Here is a 14,833-nt window from a genome sequence, read left to right on the forward strand (position 1 = left end):
GATGCCAGGCCTGTCCTCAAGGAACTGCAGTCAAGAGGAGAGGCACACATGGATACAGATCATCCAGGTAGCTGGATGTACAATGATAACACGCACAAATGTGGAGATACCACAGAATTAATGTCCAGGAAAGTTGCAAGTGGCTCAGTGAGAAGGAAGTGAGTTGGGCCAGATCAAAGAATAGCCTTCCACTTTAATCAAGAGACTGGAATTTATCCTGAAGCCTCTACAGAGCTGCTACAGAGGCATAAGCAGGGCAGTGGCATGATCTGGGCTTAGGAAATTCATCTGGCACAGCCTCTAGAGTCAATATCATCTAGTGGTTGTATCCATGTGCCAAGTTCAACTCGTGGGTCAGGATGATGGCTCTACCACTCAAGAGTCAGGTACCCTTGGGCAGTATACTCAACTTCATAATTTCCTACCTGTAATTTGCACATAATTATAGTACCTGTATTATGGAATTAAAGTGGGGTTTAAAATATTATCATATATAATATTAGTGAAAGTAAGTGCTCAAGCATTAGCTACTAATAATAAAAGTATATTGGCTGTTATTGTGAAACCATTGTTAACATTATGAATTATTAGCCACTGGTATTAATGGCTAACATTACTTTAGAGCTTATTGTATATTCTATATTATCATCACCATTATTGTCATTCGGGGGAATGGGTCGGAGGTGAAAGGCCAGAGGGCACAGAGGCTGGGTGACAGTCACCAAACATCCTCATCCAGATTAGACCAGAAGAGTGTTTTGAGTCAAAAGCCAGTATTGAGACAATTTAGGGAGTTATAATCAGCCTTTTTAAAAAGTGAAAGAAAATGAAATAGGAAATATCAGAGGACATTGTTCATCATGCAATAATTTTGGTTTTGTGAATCTTCCATTTTATATACATAAACACACACATTCACATACATAAATATATGTATCCAGTCACAATGTCAGATGCTTTTTCAAATTATAGATTGCAGGCAAAAAGGTTAGAGAGTAGAAAGTAGAGTATTATCATCAGTCTTCCCTCCAGCCTTGCCCCTCAGGTGCTCAGAGGACTGACTGTCCTCGTGTCAGCCAGTGCCAGGAGGCTGAATGTTAAGAAGCCAGAGCTCAGAACCTTGGGTTTGGGCCCCAGTAAGATGATTTGATTTCTGTGTATCCGAAGTCAGGCTCCTTGTCCCAGAATTAATCTCTAAGGGTATTTTGAGAACTAGGTCCCAAAAAATATCACCTACACATCTTGATTGGCTCTAATTGCAACCCTAAGGCATTGTCAGTCTATTAATGTTGGCTTGGCTACTAATGGACCCTGTGGCCTTGGGCAGAAAACTGTGTGGCTCTGGGTCACTGTTGCCCCATGTATAAAATGGGAGTGAAAATAGTTGTCTTATATGCTCTATGGTTATTATGGGGCACCAATAAAATCACAATGTCTGCACTCTTTGAATATCATCAAAAACACATAGAAGGAAGTCTATAGCCAACCCTTGGGAGCCATGATCAAGCCCAAAGATACCAAATGGTGACTTCAGACCACTCTTTGGCTGAGTAAAGTGATGCAGCTTTCCAGGTTAGGACATATGGACCCATTTGAGTGGGCTAGAGAGCTCTTTAACGAGATGAACAGAGTTTCCAGTGGAACCAGGCTGAAACCTGCCCTGGAGAAGGCCTTTTGGGTCTTGAGAGAGAAGAGAAATAGACTAAGTATGACTATGGTCATACTTATGGTCATGCCTGAGTATGGTCATTCATTTCACAAAGTCTTAAGGAGCCCCTACTCTGTGTCAGGCCTTATCCCAGTTGGGGACATGATGGAAACAAACACATGATTCCTGTGTAGAGGAATTATTGAAATCAATGTCCCCTGGTCTTTGTTGTCGAAGACTCGACACCCGTCACTGGAAGAGAGGCTGAGGCATCTCCATGGAGGATGGGCAGAGTAGCACAAAGGGATGGGAGTCATCACCAGAGGCCCGGGGTGCAAGTGCCCCTTTGCCAGTAACATCGGTGTGGCGGTCCAGCGGTGCCCTCCCCTCTCCAAGTCTGAAATCCCGCGTCCACAGCCTTGTAGGGCCGATCGAGGTCCGGGATGGCCCCGGGGATGGCCTTTGCCTCCTGGGGCCTGAGCTCACGCCCTTTCTTTGGCTCCCCGGCTCCAGACCACTCGGCCCTGAGTGCCGCGAGGACCCTGTTCGTGGATGTGGAGGAGCGCGGGCCCGAGGCCATGGACGTGAAGGAGAGGAAGCCCTACCGCTCGCTGACCCGGCGCCGCGACGCCGAGCGCCGCTACACCAGCTCGTCCGCGGACAGCGAGGAGGGCAAGGCTCCGCAGAAGTCCTACAGCTCCAGCGAGACGCTCAAGGCCTATGACCAGGACGCCCGCCTGGCCTACGGCGGCCGCGTCAAGGACATGGTGCCGCAGGAGGCCGAGGAGTTCTGCCGCGCAGGTGAGCGCGGCCGGGGGCTGGCAGGTGCATGCACCTGCGTGCGGCCGATGGGCGGGCAGGCGGGTCGCGCGGTCAACGCCAGGCTCGGCTACTTTGCCTCCTGGATCTGGTGCGAGCCTGCCTATAATCCACTCTTGGTTTGTTCATGTTCACGCGCACCCAGTCCGTCGGCATAAAGAGGTGGTCAGGAGCTGGGCTGCCTGGGCTTGAGTTCAGAACCCCCGGCAGCTCTCCTCCGGCCTCAGTCCTCATCTGTGAGCTGGGCGTGAGCGGCCCCCGCCCCGCTGAGTGGTGGGCTAAACAGGGGCGTGTTGTTAGTGGTGGGCAGGCTAACATCAAGTGCACAGTAAGTCGGCTATTGTCATGCATGCATCTATTTAACAAAAAATCACCTTTGTTGCCTCAAGCATCGTCCTGACCTTGAGAGGAAGACTTTTGTTCCTGACAGAGACCTAAACTCTTAGGAATTTGGAGAATATCCTGGTACCTGCCTCCCTCTCCCTCACTTCCTGCATACAGTAGTCACCATCCTATTCGGAAATATCTTTCAAACCTGACCCTCTTTTCATCCACTTTGCCGCTGTCCCAGTTCAGGCCACTGTCATCTCTCCTGGAGGGCCAACCACAGCCCTTTTTACCCAGTGCTGTCCCCTTTGGGCCATTCTGTGCACTGCAGCTAGAGTGCAGTTGGGAATGACTCCCTATTGCCCTCAATCTGAGCTCCTTAACCTGGCATAAGGGACTTTCCCTAAAGCCGTTTTTCTTCCTGGACTAGTTCATCTCCTATCTCTCCACACTCTACCCATTGTGCTCCAGCCCTGCAGACCTACTCCTCATCCCCTACTCTGGTGCTTCAGAGATTCCTATTTTTCTGCCTGCAGAGCGTGAGCCTTCTGTGATGCCTAATGGGTTCCCACCAATGGCTGATTCTGCACCACCTGCTCCCCTTCCACAGCCACGGTTAGCCAGGCAGTGTGCTGTGTAGTTGATCTATGTTTTGGCATTGTTAGTTAATCCTTACAACAATGCCAAGCTGAATCATTTGCCCGATAACACAGGGGTAAGAGGAACTGGTCTCACACACACATACCCTCATAGAGGCAAACACCCACCCAGCTTCTCCCACAGGACTGAGTCCACATGAGAGCCGACCTGTTAGTAAGGCTGCCTCTCAGGCTTGAGAGACAAAGGTCTTTAGCTCTTTTCCAACTTGTGGTTATAGAGCTCAGACTGACAACCAACAGATCTGGATTTGAAGTCTGGATCTTCCATTTTTACTACCCTCAGCTCCTTCACCTGGACAATGGGATAACAGTAATGCCTCCTAATAGTAGGGTGATCATGAGGATTAATGAAGATTATAAATAAAGCACTTGACACAGTGCCAGGCATGGAGCAGATGCTTCATAAATGCAGCCTACCACTAATTGCCATCTCTGGGTCTCAATGAGGGGAAGGTACAAATGGTACCAAAGCTTTCTTCCAACTCTCTTCTGCCCATGCTTGATAGAGCTCAGCAAGCCCTGACTAACCCAGCGTGGCCTGCATGCCACCCTAGCATGTGAGTCTGCAGAGAGGAACCCTCTCTTGCCTTTCTAAAAAATAAGTAAGAAGCATTCCCATCTCCTTGGCAGGCATGGCCGTGGCAGTTTACAAAGTACTTCCCCTCCCATTACCTCCCTAGGTCCTTAAAAAAAATCTGTGAGGGTAGCAGATCATAGACTATCATCCCCATTTTAAAGACAAGATCATTGAGGCTCAAGTGATTGCACCAGCCTAAGATTGTTCAACTAGACGTTGAGTGAGGTGGTATTTCAACCCATGTCCCGGGATCCTCAAGAAAGAGACCAAAAGGACAGCAAGCAAACGGGTCATAAGGACTTCCCACATTTGGTGAAATAAGTCTTCTAAACTCACACTGCGGAAGGTTGGGCTGGCTCAAAGGGATCAGTGGGCCCTTAGAGTCAGCCCTCACCTTGGATTTCTCAGTCCTGAGATGTCTCAGCTCACTCATACTCATGCTAAGACTGGCTGCTTAAAAGGGCAGAGAGGGCAAGCCACATGGAAATTGATGCAGACCTCTCCTCTGAGCTCCCACCCTCTGCCTTTGTGACCGGGGCATCCTCCATGGACCTCCCCACTTTGGACTTCAACCCTTAATCATGGTTTTGGTTGCATCTCCCCCACTTGCCTGTGAAGTAAATCACCATGCCCTACTCATTTCTGTGTGTCGGGAAAGGGCCACAGGCAGCCAGGTTTGGGGTAAAAGTGGGTGCCACCTAATCATAAGGTTGTTTCCCAGATCAGTGGTCTAATTGGGATATGACCCTTGGTGCCTTTGTCTACCCCTTCTTTCTCAGCCCCAAAACATGCATGGGAATATTAGAAATATGGGAGAAACTGTCCTTGAATAGACCCTAAATGAACAGGTGTCTCCTGGAGGCTATGTTTCCCACATTCCCTTTGTTACTCAAATACGAATCCCCAAGTGAACTCCCAGCACCCACCTCTTCCCTGACCTTAGTCCTAGACATCGCCAGACCTTTCTGAGCCCTCCAGACCTCTTGGCAACCCAGCTCTGGCTGCTGGGCTCCCTGGATTGCTCCAAAGCCTGTGGATTCCCGCCACGGACCCAGCCCCCTCTGGCATGAGGAGGCGGAAGGCAGAGCCCATCACCTGCATGAGGCCCACTTTTCTCTGCCAGTCACCATCCTCAGTGTCATGCTCCAGGCTTCCTGACCTGGCCTGAAAGGACCTTCTGGTCCCAGGGCAGCCATCAGCATCTCCTCAACTAGGCATCTGCCCTGCTCAGGAGGGCTGCTTTCTGGCAAGTCCTCCCTGAACTGGAGGAAGAGACCCAAGGCTCTATTAAACAGACATCTATTGAGCCCCTGCTTTGTCCTGGGCATAGGGATTTAGGAATGAGTATGGCATGGTCCCTGTCCCTCTTGAGATCATCAGCAGTGAAAGGATCTGTCCCTTCATTCTACCGTGCAGGATGACCTGGGCTAAGGACTCTCAGAGGGAGCTTGGATGCAAGAAGCAGTGGATCCCACACAGGGTGTAGGTATTGGGGGACTTCACAGGGAGGTGCCTTATAAGTTGGGCCTTAAGGGATGTGGAGGAGTTGGGCTGGTGGGTGAGGGCCAGAGGAGCCATTTAGGGAGAGAGGCATGTGTGTGGAACATCATGTGAGCTCAAAAGACAACAGGGAATCCTGGGGCACAGGGTTGGGTTTCTGGTGGGGAGACCCTAACCAAGCTCACCCACATTTCCTCCCAGGAGCCAACTTCACTCTGCGTGAGCTGGGGCTGGGAGAGGTGACGCCCCCCCATGGAACCCTGTACCGGACAGACATAGGCCTCCCACACTGCGGCTACTCCATGGGGGCCAGCTCCGATGCCGACATGGAGGCTGACACCGTGCTGTCCCCTGAGCACCCTGTACGGCTGTGGGGCCGGAGCACACGGTCGGGACGCAGTTCATGCCTGTCCAGCCGGGCCAACTCCAACCTCACACTCACTGACACGGAGCACGAGAACACCGAGACCGGTGAGTGGCCCACCTGGCCTGTGCCAGGCGCCTGGGTTTTGGGGCAGGGTTTTTCATTACAATATTGAGTTTCTGCTCCGTTGCTTGGGGCTCTGGTGAAGCTGGTGAGAAATTGCTTTGCTCTCAGTGGTCAGAAGTCAGAGCCTCTTGGAGAGTTACACAAAATACCCACTCGCTGGTGACACACCAGATGTTGGGTCGTTGTTGTTTGTTTTCAGATCGGGGTAGAGGGGGTGCCTAAGGCACAGGGTTGTTCCTTGCAAGGTGCCTCCGCGTGGGGGAGCAGGGCTAACGGGTCCCCAGAAGCTTGCTTTCCATCCCGCCAGCCAGGTCTGGTCCTGCCTGAATCCTGCTCAGTGTCTGGCCTCCAGGTGCTCCACAGTCCTGGGCAGTCACCACTGTCCTATGCTGGTTAGACAATGGCCTTAAACAAAAACTTTTGGAGTAACTTAAAACTGGAGGGTTTGCTCCAGCTTTGCCCTGATCTCATCTGCAGAGCCAGGGACATGCAGTCTCTGGACTCTCTGTCCCCCTCTCACTTCTGCAGCCCTTCTTCCAAGGCCCCGGTGATGTTGTGGGAGAAACAGCTGGTTCACATGCCCCCTTTTTGAGGTGGAAGAAAGGGAACCTGCTTTCAGAATTTCCCCCTTTCTTTTTGGGACCTTGTTGGCAGATGTCTGGGTAAGAGGCAAGCTCCCTTCTCTGGTGCTACTCTCTGGGCAGCTTTGAGGATGCAGGTCAGGACCAAGGAGGCAGCTCCAGGGTCTGGCAGCCAAGTCTTGGGGAGGGTGCAGAGACCAGGCACAGGGGAGGAGAGAGCTCCTCTGCCCAGGGGAGGAGAGAGCTTTTGTTTCTCAGAAGTTTCCTGAGGGGGTCTGCTGGTGCTTCCATACTGGAGTGAGAAGGGCAATGTGAGTGAAAAGTGACCCAAGCCAGACATCAGTGCCCCCTACTGGTTTCCTGCTCCAAATGCAGGATCCTAGTGACTTGTCCAGGATTCCCCAGAGTCAGGATGGGAACCAGGTCAGAGGTGAAGGCTTAGGCTGTTTAGTCTTTCAAAAGGATGCTCTAGCTGGGTTATGAACAACACAGTCCCAGATTTGGAGAAAGTCAGGAGACCAAGTAAGGGCAGGGGCAGGGGCAAGTGGGAAATTTATTTCTTGAAAGAGTCAGGGGCAGCAGAGCTCCAAATATCCATTCTGCCACCAGAGCTTGGAGGTTTTCCTAGGGAGCCTGTGCACCAGTCTGAGGGGTGGGGGGAAGTAGTGCCTGGATACTGGCGTGGCATTGTGCCCCTCCCTTGACTCCCAACCAACCCTGTGAGGGGGCCAGTGACCTCAGCACCTGGAGGAGATCCCCCTCTCTGCAGTAAAAGCCATCTGTACCCCTTCATCTACCTTCCCACCAAGGCCCAAGCCAGCCAGCAGTCCCTTTTCCTGCCATTCCAACCATGCACAGATCTGATGTGTAAGGCCTGTACAGAGAAAATGGTGTCTGATTAGGAGGCAGGAAGCCTCAGTTCCATCACTGACCTGGAGTGTGGCGCTGGATAAGTTGGATCCTTTCTCTGGACCTCTGTTTCCTCATCTATAGCATAAGCAGTTCAAACTTAATCTGCATTTCCTATATCTGAGAATGTTCATAGTTATTAGGTTGGGGTGGGGCTGACAGCAGGAAAGTGCTCTGTGGTCAAATAATGTAGGAAACACCATGTTGAATGAATTTAAACCAATTTCTTTACTGCAGGCCTTCTCAGAGCCTTTAATCTATTAAAATGTGCCAGCTAATGGGTAAATCGAGGATAGATAGATGCAGCATTCCCCCAGTGGATTTGAGCATGGAACCCTTTGTTCTCAGAGCATCTGATGGGTTCAGTGTTCTGATGAATACATTTGGGAAATAACTGAGCTGAAGAACCTGCAGGCCCTTCTGGATCTGGGCTTCTATGATTTGAAGCATTCAGATGAAAGTGCATGAGAAGAAAAGGAGAGTAGCACCATTAACAGTGAGCAGCAGGCCCGAAGCACAGTGCCAGTTCTTTAGTTCTAGCATCTCATCTCCCCATCGACACCCCCTTTGAAGTAGATTTTCTTACCCCCATCACACAGAATTAGGAACTGTGCCCTGAGAGGTTAAGATCCCGCCAAAGTCACACAGCTAGCAAGACAGGATTTGAATTCAGGCCCACATGGCTCTAAAATCTTTATTCTTGTAGCCCTGGTGACACTGAATTTCTTCTGCAGCGGAATTCTTAGGTTGTTTGTTCTTGCGAAGGCTGCTTGCCATGGTGACAAATGATCATTTTTCCATAAAGTCATGACAGAGTGAGGTGCATACCACCCACGTTATTGTATATTCCCTGAGAGCTGAATTACAGCTGAATTAAGCCTCTGTTGGGTGATAATGGCACAGTTGAGGAGCCTGAAGAGCTTCGGCTTTGATAATGGGGACGAGAAATGGCTGCCTGCGTCCGCCTGGCCAGGCTGCCTTTTCCTTCTCATCGTCCGTTTTCAACACTGGCTGCCACCCGCACTTTACCCTTGCTGTCTTCAGGGAAGATGGGCAGGTGAAGGAGGTGGGCTGCTGAGTCTAACAAAGATCCCCTGGCCTCCACAACCCTCCCAGGCTGTGACTCCCCAAGCCCAGATGCCCACAGGAGGCCCAGATGCCTCCACGTGCTTGTCCACGTGCCCCTAAGTGGGATGTTACACTAAACATTTTGCGATACTTAGGTCTAAATAGTGACAGTAAATCATCCCGACAGTGCCTGAACCAAAGGAATGTCTCCCTCTTATCTGCTGATGAGGTTGACAGCACGCTGGTTCACACCACTGTCTCCCCAGCTTACAGCTGAGGGGCCTAGGAGGTAAAGATGGAAAGAGCTGGAGCCGGACCCTACACAGGGGTCTGGTTCTGTCCTGGCTACTCTCTCTCTCCCTTTTCCTTGCCTGTCTCATCTCCATCCCCCTCCCCTGCCCTCCTCTCTTTGTCCTGCATTCATCCCCAGCCCCAGTTCTCTTTCTTTGCTGAGGAGGCAGGCAGGTTTTACCACCAGAACAGGGCTCTCTCGCACCAGGTGCATTAGCCAGCACCTTACTCTGTGGCCACTTTTGAGGAGTACCACGGAGCCATACAGAAGGCCCACCATGTGTCCAGCTATTGCTCATATGTGATTGCCTTTAATCCTCATGACAATGCCATGGCATTCCCATTTCCCAGGTGGATAAACAGAGGTTCCAAAAAGGTCAACTGACCTGAGATAGACTGGTCAAGTCAGTGACTATGACTGGTCAAGTCAGCAGGTCGGCACAGCTTGCGATGAGAGTCAGATCTCTCCCATCCCAGAGCCCGAGCCCTTTGCATATCTCCATTTGCATCAGTAAGTGTTGGCCTTTCAACAGAGGCCACCAAAAATGTGTGACTAAGTTCTCCGAGATCCTCACCAAAGGTGAAATGCAAAGTAACCCCCAGGGACATCTAGCCACAGGAAGGAACATCCACTCTGCCTCTGCCTCCCCACCCGGCCTTGCATTAGTCAATAGTAATTGTCAACAGTATTGATGGCGGTGGAGGCTTTTGCTGAGGTCACAGTGATGCCGCACGCAGCTGCCATCAATAATAACTTTTATGGGGTCCATTAAAGCCAATTTCTGCCCTTGAAGGTTAATGTCAGCAGCTTTTATGTCACTGCTTAATATCCAAAATAAATACAGAATTGACTGGGTAACATAAACACAAATCTTCTGCCCCAGGGCTGTCCGGCAGAGCCAGCCCCCAGGCCTCTCCTGCTGAAGTGGGCCCAGCAGCCCGGTGACAACCAGGAGAAGTTGGCATCGGGCCAGGCACACAGTTGGCATTCAATAAGTGCTTTTTAGAAAGCAAAGGTTATGATCTGAGCTCCATTCCCAACCCCGGGTCTGGCTGACGCAGTGTCTCTGTTGTAGATTCCTATTGTGATTTGTTCCACATCTAGCCCAAGCTCCCTCAGCATGCCGGGCATGGTTCTACCATCAGGAGTCTAGAACAGCAGAGAGGTGGATCTATGGCAGATGTCCTTGGGTCTCCATCTATAGTGGTGGGATAGCAGGCACTGCTGTGGGGTCGAAAGAGCATCAGTTATGGAGTCTAACGAGGAGACCTGGCCTCATATCCTGGCAGAGCCGCGTCTGGCTCTGAAACCCTGGGCAAGTCCCTTTACCTCCCTGAGCCATAGTTCCCTCATTGCTGAAACAACACAGCAGTGGGTACCAGGGGCTGAGAGAGAGGGAAGTAGGGGGGGTTAGTGTTTAATGGATGCAGAGTTTCAGTTAGGGACGCTACAGAAGTTCTGCAGATGAATAGTGTTGACGGCCGCACAGCAATGTGAAAGTCCTTAATGCCGATGAATTGTACATTTAGCACTGGTTTAAAGGGTTGTGCATGTTTTGCTACAGTAATTAAAAACAACAACAACACAGAAACAGCATATCATCTTCTTTCCTTGACATGTTGCTATGAGTCTAGGCTACAACATTTGCAAAGCATGTGGTCTGTGTTGGTCCTTAATTGATGCTAGCTATTATTAATTTTATAAGGAGCTATAAAATGACAGTATAAGTAGCCATTGGTTTTACCCAAGGGTGCCAAGGCTCATCCCTTTGTTCCACTCATGTTATATACCTAGGCTTCAAGGCCAAGTAGGATTTCACCAAGCATCAGGGATCTGAGCGAGGCATTCCCAGTGGAGGCAATTGCACAAGCCAAGGCTTAGAGGCGTGTGAAGACACATGGTGGGTCCGGGAAACAGTGAGAATTTACTCTGTGCTTTAATCCCAGAGGCAAATTGAGAAATGCATCTAGAAAAGAAATGATGAAAGAGAATCACAGTTACCCCAAAATTGTCACACAGCCTAGGTGTCAAAAGGGAAATTATTGGTTAACCTAATTAGGCAGCCAAATTGCTTATTCAGAGTCAGAAGATTAGGTGAGCATCTCCAAAGCACAGTGAGAAAGAAGCTCATTACCAATTTAACTCAATTTATCCTCTACCCTCCCTGGCCCCATGCTCATGAGACTTGGTTTAAAAAATCTATAAGAATATCTATCATTAATTCCCTAAGTGGCCAGAGTACTGCAGCTACCCAGCCATTGTGTGCACAAGGCTCCATTTTCTAGGATAAGAAGCCTGGCTTCGTTGGCTTGAGTAGAGATTGGATGTCTGCATTCAACTACTCTTCTGTTTTGTGAGCTGGCCTGCACTCCTTCCCAGGAATGCAGAGGAATTAGGGGATTAGACTCTCTGATTAGGCAGTAAAATGAGGGCTGTAAGGCCCTGAGTTCCAAAAAGGATTAGAAAGGACCTACTAGAGAATCTGGGAGCTAGAAGCACCTTAGAGACAACAAGCCTATTGACTCTTAACCTTTCTTCAACTTCCAGCTGAGGAAACAGATTAAGAGAGGCTGGGTGACTTGCTGAAGGTTGCACAGCTAGCAAATGGCAGTGCCAGGGTTTGAGTCCAGATCTGCCTCTCCCCAGTGCCGAGTATCTTTCTTGACCATTGTGTTCCATGGTTTGTTCTGTTTTATAGAAACATATTTTTATTAGTTCAATATGGACAAAATATATATGATCAGGGAGGTGATTCTAGCTATTTCCAGAACATAAAGTTCTTTGTCGGTATTGGAAGCTTGCAGGAAAGAAACTGAATCCATAACATGTTAGAACTGATTTGGAGCTGGAGGTCATACTAGGCCACTCTCTCAGATTGTGACATGCTGGATAAAATACATTTTTTTTAAAGATTTATTTATTTATTTGAGAGGGAGGGAGAGAATGCACATGTACAAGTGGGGCTGGGGGAGGGACAGAGGGAGAAGCAGACTCCCTGCTGAGCACAGACCTGATGCAGGGCTTGATCCTAGGACCCAGAGACTATGACCTGAGCTGAAGGCAGATGCTTTACCAACTGAGCCACCCAGCTACCCCAAGAAAAGACATTTAAAGTAAAGATCATAGAGTGTTGAGAGAAAAATTGCAATGAGAAGGTATTTGAGAAGGTTTAATGGAAGGAGTGCTGGCCCCTGGGCTTTGGAAAGGGGTGGAAAAGACTAACAGCAAAAAGGGAGAAGAAAGGGTGTTCTGTGTACACAAGGTGTGAAGGTGGACAAATAGAAGGTATGTCCCATGAGGCTGGAAGGTAGGGGTGTACCTGGGGGTACAGGGAGGCTGTGCTCAGAGGGAAGGCTGGAGAGTTAGCAGGATGTCCTGTCATTTACCGACTCTTAATTGAACACGTACCACATGCTAGGTACTAGTTTAGGTATTGGGGTTCCACCATGATCAAAACAGACAAAACTACCCACTCCTCAATGGGGAGACTGATGATCAACAAGTGTGAAAACGACATGATGCAGGGTGTTTCAAGATGATAAGTATTATGAAAAGGGGGATAGGGAATTCCAGGGGGAGAGGAAAGTTGCGGTTCTAAATATCGTGGCCAAACAAGGCTTCACCGAGAAGGTGACATTTGTAGTAGACATGGGAGGGAGTCGTGAAGATGTCTGGAAGAAAGGTGATTCTGGTAGAAGGAAGAATAGGTTCAAGAGCCTTGAGGCAGAAGTGTGTCTGTCTTGTTTGAGAAGTGACAATGAAACCAGTATGGCTGGAGTGGAGGAGGAGGTCAAAGAGGTGACGTGGGGCGAGGCCGTTGCATGGCCAGCCACAGGAGCGTCCTGAGCTGATGCATGACAGGCTCTGACTAATGCTAGCACAGGAGCATTTTGGAAAAGCTATGTTGAGAGCAGACTCGGGTGGGCTATGTCAAAGTAGGAGACTCTTTCTATGATCCAGGAGAAAGAGAGTGGGGCTCAGACAAAGAGGAAGCATGGAAGCCGTGAAGATGGGATCTGGGCCTGGAGAACGGAACAAGCCACTTCTTCCCTGATCCACCCAGGGCCTTGTAGCAGTGGGGAACACCTCCAGACTCAGGTTCTGTGACCAAGATGGGGCTCCTTACTCTCAGGGAAGGGCCACGTTTGATCCTTCTTCTAGCCTTACATCTCCTTTGGCCCAGCTGCAGGGTCCTTGAGCTCTGGCCTGTCCCACACCACATCCCAGGCTCTCTCATGGTCTTGGTCATGAACCACACCCCTTATTCATCCCTCATACTGCACCCCAACCTGCTGCTGACCATCCCAGTCTCTTACCTTGCTGCCAGGCTCCCACTCCCAAGCCTTGCCTTACCTCCCACATGAGACTCTTGGCACCATCTTTTTTTGTTAATAATCTTGGCTTTCCTTCAGACGTAATTTCAGCCCTCCCTTCTGCTCAGTTGCCTCAAACTGATGCGAGGCCTCCTCCTCCTAGCATCACACCTGCTAGAATTGCTTGTGATCTGGAAGCCAGTATCCAACAGCCACTAACACTGTTGTTCTTGGGAGTTGCTTGTTAGAGGACTTTAAGAAGCCCTGGCCCAGTTAAAACGTGCCCCAATCCACTCCCCACAGCTGTGCTCTGTTGCTCTCCCTGGTGGGGAGAACATGCTAATACAAGAGTGCCCTGCTTCTGACTGGGGAAGAGGTAAAGAGAGATAGGGAGATTCAAAGCTATGCTAAATTAAGATAGATTGCATTCTCGAAACTAGGTTAGGACCTGCTGTGTGCACAGAGGTTCAGCAAACCACAGTTTTGCTTTCAATTTGAGCCAACATGATTTTCAATTCAATGGAAGCAATGATGTGCACAGTGACATACCTCCTACCAGAAGATGTTTCCCAGGCCTCTTTTTTTCCCATCTGTAAGTTAAGCTTTGTCCAGGGAGAATGGCTCAAGGAGTAATTGGTGGTGGGAAAAGAGCTCCCTGCCCATGGGAGCCTCGTTCCAGTGCCAGGATGTGTGGGATCCAGGGACAAATCCGGTTTCAATTTTAGGTTCTGTCACAGGTCCCAGTATGAACCTTGAACAAGTCACTTCTCCCCTCTGAGCATTAGTTTCCCCATCAGCTAGATGGGGATTTTGGAATCTCAGGCAGCAAGATAACTTGGAAGGGGAACAGACTTTAGAGTTGAACTTGGAATCTCAGCTTAGCCACTCAGCAGTTGGATGGTTTTGAGCGACCTACTAAATAAATCTCACTGAGTCTTGGTTTCTTCCTCTGCAGCATGGGAGCGAATAGGTGCCTAGCTCCTAAAGTTACAACACATCTGCAAGGTGACTGTGCACACGCAAGAATCAGCAGTGTTTTCTAAATTGTGGGTCAGGATTAATCCTTAATAAAGGCTGTGGCTCAGTACCATCATTTAGGGTAATAATAACAAAGAGAACAGAGAGGAACAGAATAGAGTTCCTAACACATAGGTAGGTAGGTTGTTTTGTAAATTTTTTTATTTTTTATGGATGAGGTTTTTTAAAAAAAAATTCTGCTTTACACACAGCGTCTGTACGAGGTCATCACATACAACGTTTTTCTTATGGAAGAGTTGAATTAGAAAAAATATGTTTAAAAGATGGTACTTAGCTGGGAGCAGGACCTTGTGCATGCCAGTTCTCTCCTTCAGGAACCCCTCAGCTTGAAGATTCCATAATTTATGATGTCATAGTCTTGTCCAAAAACTGTTGACATTGTATTTGAGAGGGCCCCCTTACTGAGAATGAATATAGATTTGGCAGGGCCTCATGATTCAATTGGGCTCTGGGATCAGATTGACTTGCCCAGTGTCACATAGCTCATATAATAGGAGAGCTGGCATCCCTGGTCTGTAGATCTCAGCCATCTCTCCTATGACAATGGCCAGTGGGGTGGCTACTACTCCCTAGGGTTGCTGTGAGCTGTGAGGACAGCAGGAAGAGCTGACT

General features: G+C 49.4%; 1 protein-coding gene and 1 long non-coding RNA gene across 4 annotated transcripts in view; one reads left to right on the forward strand and one right to left on the reverse strand.

Moving 5' to 3' along the window:
• Positions 1 to 14,833, forward strand: part of TENM4 (teneurin transmembrane protein 4) — a 2,722,049-nt gene that overhangs the window by 2,338,063 nt on the left and 369,153 nt on the right. For all 3 annotated transcript variants that reach the window (XM_049099077.1, XM_049099079.1, XM_049099078.1), the window contains 2 exons: positions 2,162 to 2,449; positions 5,732 to 6,001. In XM_049099077.1, the coding sequence (XP_048955034.1) occupies positions 2,162 to 2,449; positions 5,732 to 6,001 (558 nt within the window). The remainder of the gene's footprint in view (positions 1 to 2,161; positions 2,450 to 5,731; positions 6,002 to 14,833) is intronic.
• On the reverse strand, positions 10,460 to 14,546 carry LOC125753277 (uncharacterized). The gene is made up of 2 exons (XR_007404698.1): positions 14,509 to 14,546; positions 10,460 to 10,836 (listed from the first exon to the last, which is right to left on the reverse strand). It is a non-coding gene; the product is annotated as an uncharacterized LOC125753277 (long non-coding RNA).

This window comes from Canis lupus, chromosome 21 (assembly GCF_003254725.2).
Source record: "Canis lupus dingo isolate Sandy chromosome 21, ASM325472v2, whole genome shotgun sequence".
Classification (NCBI taxonomy): Eukaryota; Metazoa; Chordata; class Mammalia; order Carnivora; family Canidae; genus Canis; species Canis lupus.